Source organism: Colletotrichum destructivum, chromosome 7, assembly GCF_034447905.1.
Source record: "Colletotrichum destructivum chromosome 7, complete sequence".
In the NCBI taxonomy this organism is placed as follows: domain Eukaryota; kingdom Fungi; phylum Ascomycota; class Sordariomycetes; order Glomerellales; family Glomerellaceae; genus Colletotrichum; species Colletotrichum destructivum.
Genome location: NC_085902.1, coordinates 710,228 through 733,221, shown reverse-complemented (window position 1 = coordinate 733,221; position 22,994 = coordinate 710,228). Strand labels below are relative to the sequence as shown.

General features: G+C 57.1%; 6 protein-coding genes across 6 annotated transcripts; 3 read left to right on the top strand and 3 right to left on the bottom strand.

Moving 5' to 3' along the window:
- Window positions 1–3: 3 nt before the first annotated feature.
- On the top strand, window positions 4–3,652 carry CDEST_10767 (Putative phosphatidate cytidylyltransferase). The gene is made up of 2 exons (XM_062926923.1): window positions 4–1,342; window positions 1,417–3,652. The coding sequence occupies exons 1-2, from the start codon at window positions 1,322–1,324 to the stop codon at window positions 2,956–2,958; spliced, it is 1,563 nt and encodes a 520-aa protein (XP_062782974.1). The 5' UTR covers window positions 4–1,321; the 3' UTR covers window positions 2,959–3,652.
- A 3,109-nt stretch (window positions 3,653–6,761) lies between these two features.
- On the top strand, window positions 6,762–9,316 carry CDEST_10766 (uncharacterized protein). Its single transcript, XM_062926922.1, has 2 exons — window positions 6,762–7,838; window positions 7,923–9,316. Exons 1-2 carry the CDS (start codon window positions 7,695–7,697, stop codon window positions 8,379–8,381), a joined length of 603 nt encoding a protein of 200 aa, XP_062782973.1. The 5' UTR covers window positions 6,762–7,694; the 3' UTR covers window positions 8,382–9,316.
- On the bottom strand, window positions 8,390–12,609 carry CDEST_10765 (Putative six-hairpin glycosidase superfamily, alpha-L-rhamnosidase, six-hairpin glycosidase). Its single transcript, XM_062926921.1, has one exon. The coding sequence runs from the start codon at window positions 12,034–12,036 to the stop codon at window positions 9,916–9,918; it is 2,121 nt and encodes a 706-aa protein (XP_062782972.1). The 5' UTR covers window positions 12,037–12,609; the 3' UTR covers window positions 8,390–9,915.
- Window positions 12,610–12,990: 381 nt separating this feature from the next.
- On the bottom strand, window positions 12,991–19,737 carry CDEST_10763 (uncharacterized protein). The gene is made up of 3 exons (XM_062926919.1): window positions 17,262–19,737; window positions 16,288–17,189; window positions 12,991–16,236 (listed from the first exon to the last, which is right to left on the bottom strand). The coding sequence occupies exons 1-2, from the start codon at window positions 19,328–19,330 to the stop codon at window positions 16,403–16,405; spliced, it is 2,856 nt and encodes a 951-aa protein (XP_062782970.1). The 5' UTR covers window positions 19,331–19,737; the 3' UTR covers window positions 12,991–16,236; window positions 16,288–16,402.
- Window positions 13,009–16,136, top strand: CDEST_10764 (Putative heterokaryon incompatibility). Its single transcript, XM_062926920.1, has one exon. The coding sequence runs from the start codon at window positions 13,154–13,156 to the stop codon at window positions 16,118–16,120; it is 2,967 nt and encodes a 988-aa protein (XP_062782971.1). The 5' UTR covers window positions 13,009–13,153; the 3' UTR covers window positions 16,121–16,136.
- Window positions 19,738–20,017: 280 nt separating the features above from the next.
- CDEST_10762 (uncharacterized protein) lies at window positions 20,018–22,674 on the bottom strand. The gene is made up of 8 exons (XM_062926918.1): window positions 22,517–22,674; window positions 22,337–22,459; window positions 21,997–22,280; window positions 21,393–21,937; window positions 21,061–21,334; window positions 20,818–20,993; window positions 20,572–20,752; window positions 20,018–20,508 (listed from the first exon to the last, which is right to left on the bottom strand). The coding sequence occupies exons 1-8, from the start codon at window positions 22,564–22,566 to the stop codon at window positions 20,024–20,026; spliced, it is 2,118 nt and encodes a 705-aa protein (XP_062782969.1). The 5' UTR covers window positions 22,567–22,674; the 3' UTR covers window positions 20,018–20,023.
- Window positions 22,675–22,994: the final 320 nt, after the last annotated feature.

Here is a 22,994-nt window from a genome sequence, read left to right as displayed (position 1 = left end):
CAGGAACGGGTCTGTGTTACTGCTACCTGCCTCTTCTCGAAATGGGCAGCAGAGCCTGGGGTCTCTCCTTCCTTCCTTCCTTCATTGAACTGGTTGCCTATTTCGGTATTCCTTTTCGGATATTTTCTTCATACTTCATCTTCCATCTTTTCGATGTGCTCTCCTCTGAACCAACGCCAACAAATCTCCCGTCTCCAACGTGACTCAGGATATACAGCCAATTGATCCCCCAAATGTTGCTTCGTTTTCCACAGATCAATGATACGAAACGTTGTCTTTATGGCAGTGTCCATGGAGAGCGCCCCCAGTGGATTCTCAATGGACTGTTTCTGGTGGCTTTGGTCAAGCAGGAGGATTCCGCCATCTATGTCCATGTCTCAAGCAAATCAAAGACGGGAAATGTTCGTCAGAAAACGGCATCTACTCTCATTTCAAACAAAAAATCCATCCATCCACATCCAAATCCACATCCACATCATCATGACAGACGCAACCCCCCAAAGGGAGTGAGACAAATGACAACGGCCCTAGACCCTGTGGCCCTGTGGCTGATGGACCAGGGACCAACTGCACCATGACGTGATCCCCACATCCCACATGCTGGGAAGCTTGTTCCTGACTTAGGACGCCGCACTGATCAGGGGCCGCTCCGTGCCCCCGTTGCTCTAGCGTTCGGTGCTCACCCCATTTGGGAGCTCTCGTCATTGGAAGCAGATTTCTACGATAGCTTCAACCCTCCGGATTGTCCCCCTCGACAACCCCTCGACAACCACATAGAGCCTCCTCCTTAAACATAGACGAACAGATACCCAGCGAATTAATATCTCGACCGAATTGCTTGCAGCCTTAGGATAAGCTCTGCCAACAGGGGCTTGCGAACGGGGACACCATATCCGAAGCAACATCAACCCCCCCACACAGAGTCCGGGACAACCGAGCCTCTACCCGACGGGGAACCCTTTCGACGAAACCGATCCTCCAACCAGCCCTCTTCTATCGAACCGAGAATACACCTGCGCTATAGAAACAAAGATTGAACACCGTAGCTTCGTTGCTGGGCCGGTACAAAACTCAGCCAAACTGGCTGCAACAACTCAGCTTGCGACTAAGCTTGTGGTGACTTAGGTCCGGACCAGTGGCTATCGCCTAGAGGACATCACCTCCTTTCGTTGCGAATTCTCTGGGATCCCTCATTTGACTAGTAAAAATAAACACCTCGCAAGCTGCTTCTCTCGTTCGAGCTCTTTCTTCGCTCAACTCTGCCTCGACTTTCTGCTTCCAACACCACCCACCCAGCAGAAGCCATCGCCAACCTACCATCATGACAATCTCTCGCCTGCTGGTAAGCCTTCTTCATAGCGCACTGTTTCAATATTGCCAAGGTCTCCAAGGCTTATGACGCTGATTCTCGAAAAGCTCCGCGGCACTCCGAGCCAGGCGCTGCGTCCCGCGTCTATCACCGCCACGGCCCTCGCATGTTCGTCTCGCTGCTATTCAACAGACACCGGCAAAAAAGATGGCAATCAGGCCAAGGAAGACAGCCCCCCTCCGTACACCCACCGAGGCTCCGCCATCAACTTCAACTGGGCCCGCGAGGCCGAGAAGAAGGAGAGGACCGCTCCGACCTTGTCAGCGGACAACTGGGAGGAACATCCCGACGCCAAGATCGATGACTTTGAGGAGCTCCCTTATAAGGAGTTTGGCATCAACCAGCACATGGAGGTCAATGCCGAGTTCAAAAAGGTTCTGACCGAAGTTGTTCGCGAGTTCCGCGCCCCCATCATGTACGCCATGGCCTATGGCTCTGGCGTTTTCCCCCAGTCCAAGGCCACCAGATCCGTATCAGACGAGGACTTCCGCGCCATCCACCCTAAGCCCTCACCCTCACTGATAGAGGTCCAGAAGGGAGGTCCCAAAATGATTGACTTCATCTTCGGCGTCACCCACACCCAGCACTGGCATTCGCTCAACATACGCCAGCACCGCGACCACTACTCGGGCCTGGCCAGCTTCGGCTCCGGTCTCGTTTCGACCTTCCAGGACCGCTGGGGCGCCGGTGTCTACTTCAATCCGTACGTCACCAAGAAGGGCATGCTTATCAAGTACGGCGTCACGTCTATCGACAACCTCTGCACCGACCTCTCCACCTGGAACAATCTGTACCTCGCTGGGAGACTTCACAAGCCGGTTAAGATCCTGCGCGACCATCCCCGAGTGCGTCTCGCGAACCAGGTCAACCTGATTTCGGCTGTCCGTACCGCTCTTCTCTTGCTGCCCCCCAAGTTCACTGAAAAGGAGCTTTTCTCGACCATTGCCGGCATCTCATACCTCGGCGACCCGCGCATGTCTCTGCCCACCGAGAATAAGAGCAAGATCGATAACATCGTCGACAACAATATGGTCTCGTTCCGTAAGCTGTATGGCCCGCTGCTGAACACGATGCCCAATGTCGACTTCGCCGACGGAGCCGACCAGCAGGGCAAGCACGCCGAAGATGTCGAGTACGATGGCGCTATGTACCAGGACATGGACCCGGTCAAGCGCGGCAACATGGTCCGCCGTCTTCCCAAGGCCTTCCGCTCGCGACTGTACTTCCAGTACCAGAAGAAGCTCATGGTGCCGACGTCGGAATTCAAGGCCATGATAGAAGCTTCCAAGGACGAGGACGCCGTGAGCTTCAAGCGCCGCGAGGGCGGCGGCTTCGAGCAGCGCATCGTCCAGGATGACCCTCAAGAGCTGCAGAAGTCGATTCGAAAGGTCATCAGCCAGACGGTCAACTGGCCCGCCACGGCGCAGTCCATTAAGAGCTTCTTCACGGCCGGGGTCGGCCGCTCCATCCGCTACCTGTCGGAAAAGATGACCAAGTACAACGAGGGCAAAGCGAAGGCCAAGGCCAAAGAAGAAGAGCTCAAGAAGCAGGCGAGCGAGGCCGCCACCAAGGCCAAAAAGGAAGAGTAATCTCTCTTTCGGCCATTTATGATTAGCTTCAAAACCCCGGCAACTCGACGATCCGGACGGCTGGAGCCGAGTGTCACTTAACGCCTTATGACACTCCTGGCCATTGGCGCTTTATCGTTTGATACATAGGGACTCCTCTGCCCTCAGCGTCTTTCCAAAGTCGAACTGTAAATTTCCAGCTCGAGGACTCCAGACTCGTGCATCTTCTCTTGATGGCTTCTACGCGTCAGCAGACGTTACGCGGTGGACACGATGCGACTGAAAATACCCCATAAAAATGGATTTCCGGATGAGGCACCTCGCTTGAGCTGTTCACATAAGCATAGTGCACTTTTGCGACAGGCCGCCCATTCAGTCCTTTTCGTCCCTTCAGTCCGACATGCTTTTTCTTTTCTTTTGTTCGCCTGGGGGGGGGTTTGAGAATCTTGCATCAGCATTAGGAGGCGGTCCTGACTAGAACTGTGACAAAAAGGGGGGAATGAATGGGGTTTGGTGATGACATTTCTTGGGGGCGGACGCAAGAGACGAGCCCTCAGTTGATAGTCAGGCGTTTTACGGGCATGTAACAAGAGTGTTTCCAGGAAACCCAATCCTGAAGGCCAGGTTTGGCATATTGCAATGAGATGCGACGAGGTCGCCGTTTTTGCATCAGAATCGAATCGAATATTCGAAGACTCTATCCTTTTGAGCTTTCAGCCCATCGTTATGTACTACTTACGTTGAAATGTGATTGCCGGATCGCGCCCCTCGACTTCGAGTGACGGATTGACAGACGGCTGATACACGAGATCACTCCTTAACCTTGGGCAACCCTTTTCAATCTAGGTAGTAAACTATGAGTCTCATCATATGTTGAAGCCGGACGTCACAACCAGGAAGAAGCGCGGAGGATTTTTGTTTTAAAGCATGGTAATTGTGTATTACACGGGCATTGAGCTCGCCCGGCTAGTAGTACAAGGTATTCGTTACGTCGTTAACTATTAGGCTGTCCCCCCCCCTTCTTAGAACTTCTTCTTGGCCATCGAAGCGGCGCCGTCGATGATCTTATCGGTGAAGCCGCCGCCACCGCTCTGCTTGTTGTCGTTCTTGTCCTTGCCTCCGCCCATGAGGCCGCCGAGGAGGCCACCGCCTCCGCCGCCGCTGTTGCTGTTGCTGCTGCTGTTGTTGTTGTTGTTGTTGTTGTTGTAGTTGCCGCCAGAGTGGCCACCTCCCATGCCACCGCCGTTCATGCTGCCTCCGTTCATGCCACCTCCCATGCCACCGTCGTTCATGCCGCCTCCGTAGCCGCCTCCCATGCCACCACCGTTCATGCCACCTCCGTTCATACCGCCGCCACCCATACCGCCGTGGTGACCGCCGTGGTGACCGCCACCCATACCACCTCCCATTCCGCTGCCGCCGCCGTAGCCACCGCCCATACCGCCACCGTTCATACCGCCACCGTTCATACCTCCACCATTCATGCCGCCGCCGTTCATACCGCCGCCGTTCATGCCGCCGCCGTTCATACCGCCGCCGTTCATACCGCCGCCATTCATACCGCCACCGTTCATGCCGCCGCCCATGCCGTTGTTGTTATGTCTTCCGCCGTGCATGATGAAGGTTTAAGTGGTCTTGTTTTATGTTGATTGGTTGTGTGTTCGGGTGGGAAAGATTGTAGTTTGTGTGTACGGATATGTCGTAGATGAGACTTCTCTAATGATAGAAGATGTTTGTGATGTTGACTTTGATGAGGATAAACAAGCAATCCCCAAGGCCTTAGCATCCGACGGCCTCTTTATACGTCGAACATCAGGCAGAAGACCGTCATCTTGGCCAAGGACGCGATGACGCCTCCGTCATCGAACAGCCTGTCCAACGTCTGTCTCTACGTTGCGTCTACCGACGTCAAATTCCCCATCCGCCCATCCCAAGACATGGTCCAATATCAGCCCGGACCACAGAATAAGGAGCCAAAGACCGGGGAAGACGACGTCAGAGGCATCGGCCGCGCAACAGGGGAGGCCACCGTCATTGAACAGCCAGGGGGGGGGATTCAAGCATTTGTGTCGTGTCGGGGGCCGTTGAGGCCGTGGGGATTGACGCGGGCCAAGTGCCGCGCGGATGCCGTCCAAACCGGCTTGGTATTTGCTTGATGTTCTCCCTCAGCGTCAAGCCTCACAGGTGGGAACTCGCAAGGCCCCCCGAGAAGTGGGACACGGGAGGGGGAAGCGAAGACGTGTGCCGTGTGCCGAGCCGCATCGAGTCCCTATCTGATGTGACGATGCGGCGGTCATTTACCGAAGGGAAGAAGAGCGGGGGGCATGGCCCCGGGGTTGCGTAACGCTGCGAAGTTGGTCGTGGTGGCGACGTGGAGACGGGGAAAAGCACTGGAAACTTGGACGGGACGATGGGGCCGCCGGGTGCTTCTGCTGGTTTATTTATGGAATGGCCCTGCCTTCGACGTCGTGTATGCCCTTCATGTGGGTAATTGTTTCGAATTCTTCGTATTTCTCATTTGTCTTAATAGAGAACTATAAGATGTGTCGTTGATACAAGGTGAGGGAACGGGTCTTGTTTCTCGAGGCGTTTCGTCCCCTTTGCTAGGTGCCTACTCTCTTTAAAAAGTCACCGCCAGAACGTACGATGTTGCTGTACAGATATCTACCTGAGCGAGTGACCGATGCCGCAGGGGCTGTATCGACTATTACGTCGGCTAGGATTGTCTAGTGAGACAGGCAGGCAGCCAGTCAATAGAACCTCAGAAGACCAAGCACAACCATCACCATCTTCACACCCCAGATTCTCTCTGGTCGGGACGGCGGAAAGGATGACGTAACCAAATGCCGAACAAACGACAACTCCCACGCCCTGGAGACCGTCTATCTCCGTTGACCGGGAGAGACTTACAGAAGTGCATGCCGATAGTGCAACTGGGCTGCTTGGGGATCTTTTCATTTTGGACCAGAATTGTAAACTTCCCTACGAGTGAGAGAGCACCCGAGGCTCGAGCGGAACGGAGGCGGCCGGCATCACCCGGTGAGCTCGGGCAGGGAAGACCGACGGAGACCGGAGGAGGATGGTGTTCCAGGCCGTTTGAGCGGTCGGACAGTCGAGTGACAGTGACATGACTTGATGACATGAGATGCAAATCCAAAACGGTGCCAATTGCCTGCCTTGCTGAGATTCAAGTCGGAACCTCGAAACTGTTTTGACTCGCCCCCTCCCCTCGTTCATTACTCGTCCAGTTGCAAGTTACTCAGCTCAAGTCAGTCGCCCAGTCTTGTTTTTTTTTTGTTCACTCAACTTCAAGGGCCTGCCCCGACCACGCCGTCGCATGCATATTAGCCGTCCCCCTCCTTGGATCCTCCATGGTTTGCCTTTTCCCGCCTCATGCAGCGCCGCGCCGCACAGCCTACCTGGCGAACAGGACGCCGCAGAACATGGACGCAGGATACGGCCTACGGAGAGGAATTCAACACGGCATGGGCACCGCATGGATCTGTACCGGGCTCGCATGAGCAACCATGGCAGCATCCAAGAGACAAACCAGGGAGAGAGAGATAGAACGATGGGAGAGGGACCGAGACAGCTTTAGTGTCCGCCATTCTTCACCACCCCGTCAGCGACTAACCTTACCTTACTCACACGTGTAGCGTATCTGTACTTTGTACAGAGGAGTCCCAACCATCAGTTGCTCCTGTACAATGCTCAATGCATCTCCCTCCCGTGCCCTCCCACGCCTCCGTCGCCAATGGATTGATGCATGCTCCCTCTCCCTTCCACGCCCCCCCCCTCCAAGATGTACTTTGCCTAGAGATGCACCTTGCCCGTACATTCTTGGCAACCCCATTTTCCATCTTCATTAGTCTTGACCACGAATTTTACTTACTCTCTTATGTTCCCCCTCTATCTCCCCGCGAGAAAGTCCCCTTCCCCGACCCCCCCCATTGCATTGTCCATCTTGCCGGGCTTTCATTCCTCAACCCGCCATTCGTGTCTACATACCTACCTACCTGCCTACCTACCGTATAGATCATTAGCCTTTTTTTGCTTTTTCTTTTCTCCCATCTCCATTGTTCTGCAGAGAAAAACGGCAAAGCCTCACTCGCCTACCCACACCCACTTGCTTCTTTGGTCCAAGTACTGCAGCAGTGCAGTGCAGTGCAGTGTAGAAGCAGGGATTCCCGTCCGGTGGTCACTGGTTGGTCCGGTCGGGGAGGAATCAAGCGAGAGAGGAGCGAGAGAGATCCCTTGGCCCTCCATTTCGACGACCTGCACCCTGCACCCTGCACTGTTCCCCAGCCTCTTCCTTCACCTCCTCCTCGTCTTCCTCTCTTTTCTTCTCTTCACTCTCTTCCGCCCAACGTCGCCCAGCGCTGTTCGTCTTCCGCTTCTTCCTCGCCATCGCCATCTTCCGCCGAAACCCGGCCGTCTTGAGTGACCGTTGCCGGAGATCCACAATCCTCCAGGGAATAAGAAAACAAGAAGAAGGAAAATAGAGGATAATACGGAAAAAAAGAATACAGTCGACCGGAGACGAACCCTGCCTGGCGCCGTCCGACGTCGCAAACGCCTCAACCACCCGTGTCTACCCCGATAATCCCGACCGAACTTTCCGACTGGCTACTCCCATTAACACCGTTACACGTACCGGTCAAAACAACAACACCACGGCAACTCTCCGCTGGCGGATGATTTCACCGTAGCATCACCAACCACACCTAGCGACCGAGGCGACTCCCCGCCGTGCCAGCATGGCGCGCCCGCGCATCCCCGCCTTCTACGGCATCCTCCAATTCTGCCTGCGCCTGGCCCTCGTCGTCTTCGAGGTGTGCGCTCTCGCCGCCCTCATCATCCTTTCGAGATACGGCTTCCACTTTCCCCTCGGATATGTCACTGTGAGCCCTTTACCCCTCTTGTTGTCTCTCCTCCTTAATACACGGACTAACCGAATTACCCCCCCCCCCCCCCCCCCCCAACAGTCCATCTCCGGCATCATCTTCTCCATGGCCGAGATGGTGACACTCGCCAACACGACCGGCCAGATCCCGCGCATGCGCACCGGCGCCATCGTCGTCGCCGACTTCGTCCTCTTCGTCCTCGGCCTCGTCGCCTTCTTCTACTTCATCATCCTCAACGGCTGGCGCAACGGCAGCCCCAACCGCGAGTACCGCGCCTGGCGTGACGACCCCCTGCGCGTCGAGAAGAACACCTGGGCCCCCTGGTACATGTGGCTGCAGCTCATCGCCGCCGTCATGCACTTCCTCTACATGATCATGCACTGCATCGACGCCTGCAAGGAGGGCGGGCCAGAGGGCCAGCGCCGCCGCCAGCGAAGGAGGAGGATCCGCGAAGCCGAGAGGAGGGACCGCAGGGCCGCGAGGGCCGCCGCCTCGGCCCCGCCCGGGGACCCCGAGACGGCCCAGGTGTCGACGAGCTGATGACTATGAGAACAAGAGGAGGGAGTTTTGCTCGGAGGAGCTAGGTCTTTTTTATTATTATTGGTTTGCGGGGGCGACTGATTCAATTTGGGAATACATCAATCAGGCTTGGTGTTCTTGGCGTTTTGGAGATGGGGGAAACGGCGGTAATTCTCTTTATTTTCCCCGCCTTTCATTTTGGCATAGCATGATGAGGGCGATGCGGCCTTGAGCAAGCGCTGGTCTTGGCCCCTGACACGGTAGAGCTATTTGTTGCGCCCATGGTAACGAGTATTTGGAAACGGGGGATGAGGTCGTCTCGAAAAGATTCTCTGGAATTGGGAGCTATGCCCGAGAATGACCCAGAATGAGCGAGCGAGAGAGAGAGAGAGACAGAGAGCATTATTTTGTTGATATCAGCTTCAAGCGGCTGCGTCGTATTTACACACACTACCGACTGACGAGCATCCAGCCGCTTCACGGAAAGCGGCTGTAAACGGGCATACGGCATCATTAGCATATCTATCTACACCCATCAGCCTATCTCTTATTTACTGGAAGAATACCCAGGAAACCTGTCCTGCATTTTTTTCTTCTTCTTCTGCATTATACTCGCTTGTCGTTCACGCCCGTCAAAACTATCGGCCCTGACCCATTGCCGGCCCGGGCTTGAGTTAGTCCTTTGGGGGGGGGACCACCCTTCCGACGGCGACTCCGGCTGGGGTTCAAGGCTGATGGAAAAGAAAAAGAAGAATAAAAAAAATAAACATCGAAACAGGGGCCGCCTGCCTACCTGGCGCCCATTTTGGCTTTGACTTTGGCGCACGTCAAAGTTGGGACTAACAACGGCGCCTATCCCGTTTCCGACTTGGGAGGGGGGGGAGGAGCCATGTACCAACGTTGAGTCGCGCGGGTTGATTTTCACAACGCGTCTGGCACATTTGTGCCAGCGAAACTTGTCAACTATTCAGATGGCTTAGATCCACACATGAGGCGACCGCAGCGTTTTGCCATGGCCCGGTTTCCCCATACCCAACACCAACCCTGCCGAAATCGTTCCCTTCCAGACAGACGTCTCCTTGTCTCCGACATGCGGCCCAGATGTCCATCCAGCACAGCCCGCTCAGACAGCCCGACGGCGGACGCCCACATCGGCCGAACTTCGTGACGTGCCACACAGACGCCGCCCAGGGACTCATGACGGGACTGCTGTTTTGACTTGCTGGCTAGTCGAGCATAGGGGTTTCGGGCACCCGGACGGGGGAGGGGGGAAAACGACGTCCCGGAGTCCCAGAGTGAATCGACTTCGGGGATCCGTAAGGGGGGCGAGTCTGTGGTGATTTTTTTGGCTCCCCGGGAAGTCCGCCCCGACTAAGCTCGTAGAGCATGTTCAACGCCCATCAGCTAGATGTAGGTACTGGAGCAATCGGATCGCTCGGGGCCTCGTGTTACGAGGCATCTCGTATCCAGCTTCCCACCCCTCCCCCGACAGTAGTCGGAGTCTAGCGCTTCACCATCAACCCCACGAGTGCGGCCCTCGTCATCATCGCCTCGCTCACTCGCTCGAGTCGAGCCTTTCCCGTCTCTTGGACCGTGAACCACACGACCCCTTCACCCGGACGCTCGCCGTCCCCTTCCCGCCATCCACCCAACTTCCCTCCTCGCCTCCGAGCTCCACCCACCCCCTCGTGCCCTCGGGCACGTCCCACTCCACCGTGGCGACGGCGCCCTCGACCCTCCACCGGGCGCTAAACTGCCCCAGCGCCGTCGTGAAGCCGGCCTGGGCCTCCGGCACCTCGCCGAACGCGGGCCTCAGGCTCCACGCGGCGCCGGCCGGCCTTGTCACGCGCAAACCGACGAGGTACTCGGTCAGCGTGCTCGTCGGCCCGCTGCTCCACCCATGCGCGTGACTCACGTAGCTCGGGTCGTTCGTGTACCCGCGCGTGCTGCGGTACCCAAAGGTGCCGTCGGCGAGGTACCCCTCAATAACCGTCGAACCCGTGCCGTTGGGGTGCTGCAGATACCACCCCCAGCTGTCGCGCATCAGCTGGACCGCGCGGTCGGGGCGGCCCGCGACGAAGTGCGCCTCGAGCTCGATGCTCGAGATGAAGGGCGACACGTTGCCCGGCAGCTCGGGCGACGAGGGGCCGATGGGCGTCCAGTTCTCCGTCAGAACGCGCGAGATGGACGCCGCCTCGGCGCCCGAGGGGTCGACAACGCCGAAGGCGACGGCGTAGCTGTTGCTGTCCTGCGGGTAGAGCGTGCGGTTCTTGTAGCCGTCGATGAAGGCGCCCTTGGCGGGGTCCCAGAGGTGCGTCATGATGGCCTCCTTGAGGGTCTCGGCGCGCGAGAGCCAGGCCTCGGTGAGGTTCGCCGTCGTCGATGAGTTGGAGCCGTTGCCGACGGGGGCGAGGTCGGCGAGGAAGGCGCCCGTCGTGAGGGTGCGATAGAGGAGCATATTGGGAGCGCTGCCGTTCATCGAGTTGATGTAGCGCGCCCAGTCGCCCGTGGCCGTGGCGTTGAGGATGCCCGTGGCCGGCAGGACCTTGGCGTAGATGTAATCCATGGCGCGGAGGTAGGTGGCCCAGTTGCTCGCGAGCCAGGCCAAGTCGCCCGAGAAAAGGACGTAATTGTAGGCGCCGATCATGGTCCACATGTGGTAGGTGTCGCTGGTGGCGTCGAGGTAGGGCGGCCCGGCGCGGGGGAAGATGCCTGAGGGCCGCTGGAAGTCGAACATCGTCTGGATGGCGTTGCGGGCGGACTCGAGGTCGCCGGTGCTGACAAAGGCCGAGGGCACGGCGACGCCCATGTCGCCGGGCCAGATCCAGCGGTCGCGCTTGGCGCCGTCGAGGAGGAGGGACGAGCCGACGCCGAGCCAGGCGTCGTTGGACCAGCCGCCGTCCCAGATGTCCTCGGTCAGCACGCGGCCCGTCTCGGGAGGCGCGGCGTTGGTCTGGAGGGTGTAGGCACCGCTGTACCAGATCTTGTTGAGGAGGTCGTCGGAGGAGTGGAAGTAGCCCTGGTAGGCGCGAAGGTTGGACCAGGTCGGCTGGAACACGATTTCGAGCGAGACGTCGTCGATGGAGAGCGTCGCACCCTCCGCCTTGGTTGTGGAGTTGCTGGGGGTGGTCACGAGATACAGGGTGAGGTATCGGAAGCCGCCGCGTAGGCGGGCCAGCGGGACGGTGTAGGACCCTTGGCCCGGGGCGGTCACGTCGTGGAAGAGCGCGCCGTCGTCCGAGATGAGGGCCTGGCCGGGGCCGCGGTAGTTGCCGTTGGAGTTGTCCGAGTACTCGCCGATCCAGTTCTTCGCTTCAGTCCAGGCGAGGCCGAGAGTTGCGGGTCCAGCGCCGGTGAGAGTGTAGTTCACCGTTGTGACGCCGCCGACAAGGACGCCAAAGTCGAACACCAGCGCCGAGCCATTACCCTTTAGTACTTGAACTGCAGAGGATGAGGAGGAGGAGGACGTAAACGTGGTGAGGGGTTCGCCGGTGGAGAGGGAGAGGACGGATTTGGGCCGCGCGGTGCGGGAGTCGGGTGCGAAGTTGTTCGCGTCCCAGGGCCCGGGGAAGGAGGCTTCTGTCGGGTGTGTGCAGGTTGCGTTGCGCCAGCAGGATTGTGCTAGGGTGCCAGCGACAAGACTGAAGCTCACGAGGAGCGACTTGGAGGAGACCATGTTGGATGTTGATGCCTGGATTTGAGAAGCAAGGCCTTGGTCGAGGGCATCGCAGGACCTTCGCTTATGGAAGGGGAGGCATCTCCTTTAATGCTGAAGCGTCGCGATGCGCTAAGCCGAACAGCTCGGCCAGGACCCAAGAGGCCGGGGCTCGATTGATTGACGGAACTCAAAAGATTAGCCTAAGCAGAGGTCCCCGCAAAGCCCCTTGACTTGGAGGCATCGTCATTTCTACTGTTAGGAGGGTCTTGCTGGAAGCATTTGTTAGTGGGACGCAGTGAAATAGTGTCTCTCGGCAGATGGCGGGGGCCATGGGGCTCGGTCAATTCGGGTCAAAGATGGGTGGTAGGATTTGCTGTGCTTCTCCCGCTTTGCAGCTCATCGCGCTGGGCGGATTTCGTACTGTAGGCATGAGTTTTGTCGTACGTCGTGTCGGGGATGTCGGCAAAGATGGAGAAGAAGAGGAGGCCAAGGAAAAGAAGAGTGCGGGGTAACACAATGGGAATGGAAGACGGTGGGTGTAAGTGTGTGTGGGGTAACCTGGGGAAGTATGTGAGAGAGTCTTGAACAGGGTCTCTGTCACTCCAGATAGGCTCTCATGTTCATCTGAACGCCTTGATCTTGGCTCCATCTCATTTGTGAGTTCCCAGTTCCTGGTTCGAACCCCGTAGCGGTGCTGCTTCTTGAAGCAAATCCGATAAATGCACCAGCCAGAATATAACTACCTACTAAGTACCTAGACAGCATTATTGTACTGCTGCATTGCTGCATTGCCGTATTGCTGCATGAACTCTTGAGGAAGCTGCAGTGTTGGCTAGAGTACCTATCCTATGCACATCTTTTTGTACTGGACCCCCCACCCAAGATAATGCACACACGTGATATTTCATAAAGAATGCACAACTTACACATCGTTATCGATTGTCAAACTTGAATGCCGCTGCCTAATGCTGACGCTGACACGCCTTGGGATGGGTATCTCAAGAGTATCCATATACCTCAAACTCCCAGTCACTTACTTTACAACACTACAGAAACATGGCCTGCTTAGAATTGCACTTCCTCACTCACTTTTGTAGCACAAAGTTATAACAGCGGTAAATCACCGGTGGTCACCATGTCAGACGCCGTATCTTCTCCAGACAGCACCTCGAACCAGCCACCAGACACTGCCCCTGCAACACACGATGACTTGGGCGATCTCTTCCAGCGGCGAGGTGCCAAACTCCTCGCCGACAGAGAGGCCCGCCGGGACGAGAAGAAACAAGACGTTGATATGCCCTCTGACAGAGACCTTGAGCGGCTCGCCATCCGCCTCAAGAGCGACACTGAACCTGAAGACCACCGCATCGTCGCCAAGGCTACTGTCGAACAACGCACCAGGTTTGAGCAGTACAAGCACCATTCCTTTGTGAAACGCTGGGAGCCCCTCAGGTCCGACGCACCGCTGGATGACGAGTGGTTTATCACCGACCCGGAAATTCTCCCTGAGAACGACCCTGACTATCTCTGCCACATGTGCCGGCACCTCAACTTCGGCGTCTTGTTTACCCAGCGCGGAATCCCGGGCAACAACGTGCCTTCGATGCCTACTCAGATCAAAATTCACGGTTTGTGGAAGATCATGCAAGATGATGGCAACACCTGCGCTTTCTGCGGACTGCTGCGGCGGAAAATCATCGAGGACGGAAGCCTTTCTCAAATGGATGAGGACAGCATCAGGGACGGCCAATTCTACATCAATGTCATAGACGAGGGGCCCGAGTATGCTCTCAAACTGGAGATTTTGCTCCAGGGAGAGGGGAGGACCGTTGTGAGGTTTGTGGTGCAAAGCGTGGAAGAAAAGCCGCAGCAGCCCCTGGCCGGAACATTCGTGCATCAGCATCAAGCTGACATGGACCGACTGAGGCAATGGTTTCAGATCTGCGAGGGTACTCATCAGTCCTCTGAAGAGAGCCCTGACCTCGACTTGCCTTCGTTACGGGTTATTGACACGGACGAGTTCCGCGTCCGCGAGGTGGAAACGCCGTGCCGGTACGCCTGTCTGTCTTACGTCTGGGGAAAGGGCAGCCAGACACAGTACACCACCGCCACACGAGACAGCCTAGATGCACCCAACGGCCTGCAGATAGTCGACTTACCCCAGACGATCAAGGACGCGATCAAGGTCACCAAGGAAGCTGGCTTGCGCTACCTGTGGGTGGACGCCCTATGCATCCTTCAGGACGACCCCGTAGACAAGGCCAAGATCATTTCGAAAATGGGTCCCATCTACGGCGGAGCTACGTTGACCATTGTCGCTTCTGCCAACGCCGACCCTCACGAGGGTCTACCCGGCATGGGCGCCGCCCCTCGCTCTATCGCGCAGGATGTGGCCAACGTCCAAGGCCTCACGCTGGCTATAGGCCTTCACGATCCACGTCAACCTGTCCCCGACATTGAACGATCAGCGTGGAGCTCACGAGCGTGGACGTTCCAGGAGCGGGCGCTCTCAGCGCGGTGTGTCTACTTTACCGACTCACAGATGGTCTTCAAGTGCGTCCACAGTGCCGTCATGCTTGAGGAGACTGTTCCTGTTCCCGACCCGGCATTCCAACATGCGACCATCGAGGACCAGTCCCAGTCAGATCTGATCGCCTCGCTGTGGTCTCATCCGTCACTGAGTCAATTCGCCAACAAGGGATTCTCGTCTTCACGGGACGAGGACGCGGTCATTATGATCACCGAGGATATTGACATTGAAGCCTTTATGAAGATGGGTCTGAAGGAGCGAAGAGAGATAGCTCCTGTATTCGACATTGCCGTGGACCCGCCCCGCGATTTCATGGACTCCCTCGGTGATACCGGCGAACTGAGGACACCCTGGGACCTGTACCGCCGCGCAGTAGATGACTACACCAAGCGCAAGCTGAGTTGGGAGTCTGACGCTGTGAATGCCTTCGCTGGCGTGGAGCATATCGTCCGGCGGGGCATCAACACCAAGTTCTGGTTCGGACTGCCCTCGTTCGCATTTGAACAGGCATTGCTTTGGCAGGCTAGAGAGCCTCTTCAGCTTCGACTACAGAACGACGCTCCTGTCTTCCCGAGTTGGTCGTGGGCTGCGTGGCAGGGCCAGGTGTTCTATCGCGGACGAGGGTGGAAGAACTCTCTGCTCTGGGACCCTGCGCCTGTTATACGTTGGCTTGTCGAGGAGACCCCGCAGTGGTTTATTGATCGGTACAAAGCCATGGAAGACCCAACGGAGGAAGAGGTAGAAGATTACGCGCAGAAAGTCGCCAAGGCCAGGTTGCTCTTGAGGGAGCTTGATGTCTATACCCTGCATCACATGGACACCTCGGGCAAAGACGGTTGGGTTGTGAGCCGCAACGAAGAGTTCAACCGCCACATCTACTCCCACGATGCATACCCGGGGGTCCAATTTACCTACCCAGTCGACCTTCCAGGCCACAAGATCAACGACCTCCCCGACATGAACGGCGTGCTTCTTTTTTATGCACACGTCGTCCCGATCACCTCCTGCGACATGGAGAAAGCCTCTTTCAAGATGAAAGTTGAGGATGGATTCCTGCAACTCGGCCTAAACGACGAGTCACGCTCGTCCAACTACCGCCGCCCGTGGCAGCGCATCGTCTACCACCAAGGATACCGCGCCGGCTTCCTCACCCTCAACAGCGGACGGTGCGTTCCACCCGACGACGACGGCCGTGAGTACCACCTCGCCGCCATCTCGCGCGGGAGCCTGCCACGCGTCGTGCCGCCGCCGGCGGGATGGGACCAGTATTGGGACGCGGACCCGCGCGGGATCCAGGAATTCGTCTTCAGCGAGGAGTGGCGTCGTGACCCCGACGAAGCCCTCGCCGGCATGCTCCAGGAAACGACGGAGCCGTCGACGCGCCCCCAGAACGAGGACGGCGATCCGCACTGGGACGAGCAACGCTTCGGTGGGATCGCCGTGCTCGACGTCTACGACGTGTTGCTCTTGATGACGTCGGATGGGCTCTCGCGTAGATTGGGGGCGGGAAAAATCAGCTACCGCGCGTTCTCGGTGGCGCGTCCTAAGACGATGCTCGTCAAGCTTGCTTAGCGTTCGAGGTGCTGTAAATGGCATGGGGGAGCTGTGACTTGCTTCCTTATCAAGGGTTCAAAGCTGTCATGATTCTAGGGATGAGGACTTCAGCGTATTGGTCTGCGACAGTGGTTCTAAGTGGATCAGTTATTTGACTCATGTAACTTCGAATATGTGCCACGGACACTTTTAAATACTTGAACGATCCCTATGAACCCTTTGACACTGGCCTCAACCCCCTTCTCCGCGTCGTAGCTCATTTGTGGCGTCGAAATGAATTGTGTTTCGCGGCAGCTCGAGCTACTGCAACTTGGAGATTACAACCTCTGCTTGTCCGGTTGACAGGTCTACCACGTACCCGCCCCTGGACAAAGCAGCCCCTGGGACTGTGAACTTGGTCCCTGCTGACGTTGTCTGGGTAAGCCAGACGACGGCCGAGTTGGCCCGCAACGCCGCCTCTGAAGCGGCGGGGCTTAAAACGAGCTTCAACGTCTGTCCCGCACGGTCATACGTGACAGTCTGGATCGCTCCGGCGCTGAGCGAGACTTTCAGACCCAAGCCCGCGACGAACACCCGACGCCGGACGGCATCACGCGGCTCGACAACGACTGCGGCGGCAGCGGTGGTGGCATCGTCCGGGCCGACGACAACGTTGCCGCCAAAGACGACGTCCCCGTACCGCTCGTGGTCGACGATGTACACCGCCTGGCCGAGACCGAGGGCCAGGAACCCGAGGCCGTAGTCGCCCGTGTACGGGTCCCAGTCGAGGTTCTCCGGGAACGAGTGGAAGGCGGCCGAGGGGAACCCCTCGGCGTCGACGTTGGTCAGGGGCGCGGTGTTGCCGGCGAAGGCGACGCGGAGAGCGTCGATGTCGGCCGGGTTCCGCTCGTAGTGGTGCAGCATCGGGAGCGAGTTGAGGCCGGAGCCGTAGTGATGGATCTGGCGCTCCGTGTCCGCGTACTTGGCGCCGTAGTTGAAGTCCCAGTACCGCCGGGCGTTGCCGTTCCAGCCCCAGTGCGCCACGGTCGGCATGTACGCCGCGATGCTGTTGATGGCCTTGGTCGCCGTGTTGTTGAGGCCGAAGTAGCTGCGTCTGATGTTAGCGAACTCACAGAAATCATGTGCATGTTAGGGAGAGAGGGGTAAGTGGCTGGCTCACTTGGTCCAGTAGTAGACGCCCTCCTGCCCCGTGCTGTCCCAAGCCATCTCACTTCCGAAGGGCACCGCGAGAGTCTCCCAGAACTCGGCGCGGAAGCGCATCGAAGCCTCAAACGCGGCCGCCTCTTGCGTCATGTTCTCCCTCTTGAGATCCTCAAGAAGCTCGGCGAACACCGTCTCGCCCATCAAGCCGGTCAAGCCGTAGTCGCACTCGGGGGCGCCGTCGGCAAGGCAGTGCTGGACTGTGTTGTACGCCTGGTTCAGATACCAGCGCCACTCGGCCCGGGTCTCGACTTGGGGGTAGTCCCGCGCCACGCGGTACATGGACCAGTACGCCACCACGGGATGGACGTAGTTGTAGGCGCGGGCGGTGGTGTAGGCCCTCTCCTTGTTCCACGAGGTCCAAGACGTCCAGTCCAGGTCCGCGTTGTACGTGTAATTGACCGCGCCGGGCTCGTAGTAGAAGACGCTCGCTCGCACCGCGAAGGAGCCGGGCGGCTGGATGGATCCGAGGACGGTCTCGTGGATGAACTCGTCCAGGACCGCGACTTCCCTCTCGACGGGCTGGATGAAGAGCTTCGTGGCCGCGGCGACGTAAGCCCCGGTGCCCCCCTCGTCGCTGAGCCCCGCGATCCACACCCGTTCGTCCTGCTCGACGATGGCGTTGGCTTCCCGGTCGTAGCCCATGATGGACGGTGCTCGTCCGAAGGGGTCTGTCTCGTCCGTGTAGTGAGCGGCGGTGGTCAGGAAATGGCCCAAGTCGGACACCGTCTCCGGCGCTGGCTTGGTGACGAAGTAGTGGACAACCTGGGTCTTGCCGTCCTCGTAGGTGACGGAGATCTTGGCCCTTCCCCAGGTGCCTGTGGTGGGGGTCAGGAGGTAGGGCGTCCCCTTTGCGGTGGTGTCTTGGACGACGGTAAAGGAACCGTGGCCGTCGATGGACTTGACCGGAGTCGAATGCGTCAGATAGAGTCGCGCGGTGAGATCGGTAGGCACAACGTATCCGGGTATTCCCACTGCGAGAGGAATGCCGGACTTGACCACGGCGTCCTCGATGGTTTGAATGCTCTCCGCGATACTGAATCTGAGCCCGACAGAATAACTCTCGCCCGGCTTCAGCGTCTTCGAGGTGGGGGGGTTCCAGGGGTTGACGCCTTTCCACTCCTTCTCGGTCCACGCCTGGGAGTGAATCACCCACTCGTAGTTGCCTTCGTACGTCTGCGACTTGTAGAAGAAATCTCCCTGAGGTTCGCTGAGGAGTCTCCAAGCCTCGAATGGGCTGCTCGCGCCGAGAGGAGAGATCACGAGCGCGTTACCGAGGCCCTTTACCGGGGACACGCGGACGTATCCGGCATCGAGGCCGATGTACGGGTCCGCGAGGGAGCACTTCGCCTGGATATCCTCGGCCGAGCGTGTGCTGAAGATGTTGTTGATGACGACGGGGAGGCCCAGCGACCCTAGTTCGACGGTCGTGTTGGCGTTGTTCGTCAGGTTCACGCGGAGGGCGAGGCCGTCGCCCTCGGACAGCCACTCGCGAGTGACCGTCAACGGCAGGCCGCCGGGCAGAGTCGGAGCCAAGTCCGCGCCGGCGATGACACCCGGGGCGAGGCCGTCCAAAGCCTTGACGGGACTTCTGTTGCTGGCGGAATCGACGTTGGTCCAGTTTCTCGCGCCGTCGACCCTGAAGCGGAATGTGACATCGCCTAGGTGGTGCGCGCCGTTGATCGTCAGGTTCGAGAGGAAGTCGGAGGGGAGGAAGTCGAAGCCGGAACTTGGCTTGAGGGAAGCCAGCGTCTGGGATTCACGGTCTATTTGGCCGCTGGTTCGTCCGGCTTCGTAGCTGATGAACCCCTTCCCAACGCCCGAGTTGTCGTGGCTCTGGCCATTGACCGACGAAGCCAAGGCCAGTGTGACGGTAGGCGCAAGAAGTGGTGTCCACAGCATCATGTTATACTCTGTGAAAGTGGGTGTGCCGCTTTCACGGATCCTCGTTCGACTTACACAAACAACGAGTCGGATTCTCGACGAAGCATAATGCGAAACACTCCATACTTTAATACATGCTGGCATCCCTCATGTTCCAATCCCTTCGAAGTCTATTTGATCTGCGCTCATCGACCGTTACTTTCCGCATGGTTCCATGCGTTCTGGAGTCGTCGCCTATTCAAGAAGCTCGGGAACTATTGATACGAGAAAACGCCCCGGCATCCGTCACAATTGTCCGACTGGTCGACTCCCCGTTCGACGATCGACAAATCCGTTCCCCTTTACCTCTTTCTCTGTCGAGGGAGGAGATTACCGGATCATGTGCCCATGCCAGCGAGCGGGGCCCCAGTCTTCTCCCCGCGGAGGCTCGTGTTTACCCCGTCCAATCGCAAGAAGCAATGATTTGACGAGCCGAGCTGGGAGATGTCGATGGAACCCAAGTTGCATCCCTGCTGTTCGCCCACCTCGACTGCGTTGGTTGTAACGTAACGTCCACCCCCACCAAACAGGTCTGGGGATGACATAGGCATGTTGACGGATGGATGTCTGGCGTTCTGGTCCCGATGACGGTATCAAATGGTGTAAGAATATCATTTCCATTTGTCGAGGTCTGGAACAAGAGAACGAAGAACTCAACGTTGTCGGAGTGGCTGCCAATCGGATGAAGCGCGAGACCGTGTGTTCCGAGCTGGGATTGCATCAACGAAATTGACTTTTCACCGTTTGTTACCGCTACATTCATTGAATTACAAACACTTTTTTATTGGTTCCACTATCTTAAACTTCGTCTTGAATGGTTGTGAAGGACATCCACTCATTGTCTTCCCACTCCATCGAGTTGACCACATCGATGATCTGCTGCGTAGTTAAGTCCTCCGCCTGGCTACTGCTGTCTGTGGTGAACTCCCTGCAAACTGGCAAGTTGTCCTGGCTAATGGGCTCTTGCACCTCTCCCCGCGCCGACGCCTGAAGAGTCGTGTCCGCCTGCTGCCACGATATCCCTGTGGGGGCAGCAATAGATTCACCCGATGCGCGAGGCCGGCTGGCCTCGAACTCCACGAGCATCTCCTCCAGCTTCTGCATCTCATTCTTGCGGAACGCGGCGATGAGATTTCCGCCGGCAACCATTTCCTCAAGAATGGCGTTTGACTTCTCAAGCCAAGGTGACTGGCTCTCTATCAAGCGCGAGTCGACACCGCGAGCGACGAGGAGGGCGACCGTTGATACGAAGAGAGAGTCAAGATCCAAGGGGAGGAACGTTTCTTAAGAACGGAAAGTCAGCCTCTGATACCCTCAAGGCCCTCCCCTGGTTCTGTCAAACTTACCAAGCAAACCCTGGCTTCTCAATCTGTCGAGGATGTTGAGAATTTGGACGGCGGATTCCGCGCACATTTGCAGCGGGTTTCGGACTTTTGGCGATGCCATGAGCGAGTCGGCCTCGAGGGGCGCATCGAATCTTTTGATCAGACAGCACAGTAGCAAAGGTCTCGTCGCCAGAATGATACACTTGATGTGCGTCGAGTGTCAGCAGTGGATTGACACGACGGAGGTTGGCGAGGGACGCGGCTCACCTGGTAGTACAAGAGGTGTAGGTGGGCAGAAAGCCTCGAGATGCCGTCAAAACGCTCGTCAGCATACAGCGGAAACGAGGTTCGCAGCTCGTCGGCCACCGAGACGATGCTCTGCAGGACCGCCTTTGTGCTCAGGACGAACTTCTTGTTCAGTCGCCCGTTTGCACCGTAAACAGCTGGGTAGCGGAAGGGCAGGCCATCAGTATCAACACATCTTCCATGACGATGAGGGGCCGGACATACTGCTGCTAATCTCGGCAATGATTCGGGCGAACTTGATCTGCATGCTCAACGCGGCCGTGCGATGGACAGAGCCCGGATATGAAGGCAGTTGGCAGTAGACGCCCTCATCCAGTGTGGACTGGGGAAGACCCATCAGCGAAGTCATCTGTCGGTCCAAAACGTAAACGGTCCACCAAATTTTGCGGCATCGTTGCACAAGGCCCGGTCCTAATTCCATCACCGGCATATCCGTGTGCATGCCGTGGTTCATTGCTACACTTTTGGCCTGCCCGATCTGCCAACAGTGGTTAGCAATGACTCTCTCCTATACCACACTTGATCTGATGGCTTACAAAGTTATGAGCAGCATGCCGGAAATCCAGAGCTTGGTAATACCACGCCATACAGCAGAGTATCTCCGTCGATAAGATCGGCTGCTTGCAAAGGGCGGTGACATCGGGGAGAAGTTGAAGCGCCCTTACAAAGAACTCGGCCCCAGCCGGTCTCTTGCCTTGGCTCTTTCGTTGGATGAGGCTCTTCCCAAAGGCCAGAACCACCAGAAAGTGTATGTACCAGAGACTGTCTTCTTCTGCCCTGTCAGTAGAAGATTTTGAGTAAAAGGTGTGCATGTTGGCCATGAACTCGTCCTCTTCGAAGAGATGGAACATTTGGCCGCAATGGAACTTGACCGCGTTGATGAGGAAGATGGCGTAGTCATAGCTCGGTATCAACCGGTTGTCCAATGTTTGCGTGGTTCTAGAGCCGTCCCATCCGAGATCATACGCGCAACCGTCGAATAGGAGACTGTTGGTCGGAAGCGGAGATTGGCAAACGTGTTGGTGTGTCACGCTCAGAACTTGCCGAGAGAACGACCAGTTTGAGGAGGAGCCTAAGAAATCTACGGCAAGTCAGTATACCACTGCTTAATAATGCCAAGGGGAATAAGACACCACCCACAAGGTTGGCCGTTTGAAGCAGACATGCAAAATCTGGATGGCGTTGTCGTGAGGGGATTTGTCAAATCTGGATCCTCTCCATCTCTGGGTGGCGAGTCTCGAGGTGCTCTTTCAGGGCTATGGTAGCTGGGCCTCCGCTTCTCGTCAGAGATGGGACTGGACCCTTCGCGATGAGTGATGCTATCGGCACCATTGCCGTCGAGATCCCTCAAGCTCTGTTCCGTAAAGGCTCTTGCTTGGGCCCGTTCCAACCGCGCAACTTTTTGTTGTAGTTCGGACAGGTAACTGTATGCTTTTCGTAAGTCAGGAAGCTGATTTGTGGCAGGTGTTGATTTGCTCACCCTTGTGTCACCATGACCTTGTTATCTCGTTCATCGAATATACATGTCAGCCGCCGCTGAGTGCAGTTGTTGCACGGGTGAAGCCCCGAACACTTGATCTTCTGTCTCCGGCATCGCGAGCAGCTTCCAACCAATGTTAAGATGCCTCGTCAAGTTTAAGAATGTGACACTCTCACTCACGCGTATGATGATCGCTTCGTGATCCGTCGCTGAGTGTTGGAAGACTCCATTCTAGGCGAGTTGGAGAAAACGAATAGGCAGTATTCTTTTTAAAGGAACAAGAAGTCAAAAGATTGACAGCATAGTTATGTTGAGAACGACGACCGCTCAGATGATACCGGAAAGCCTGGCAAAGGTGCGGGGTTGGTGTCCTCCAGCTCCTCTCCCGGCATCCTGCATCGATGCCGGCTGTTCGGCTGCAGATAAGAGATAAACCATGATAGGACCGCTTAGCAAGGGAATCCCAGAAACCCATATCTCCAAATGCCTATTTTGGCGTTTTGCCATTCCATCTCGACGTTGGTCTCGTGCGGGGTCCATAATCTATCAGCTGAGCGTGAGGCATGCAATAGGAGCGCTGATAACCGCTCCAGGGTTCCAGCTTTTGGCCCGACTGATGAGGGGCATGCCGCGTAACGCTTTATTAGAAGTTGATGCT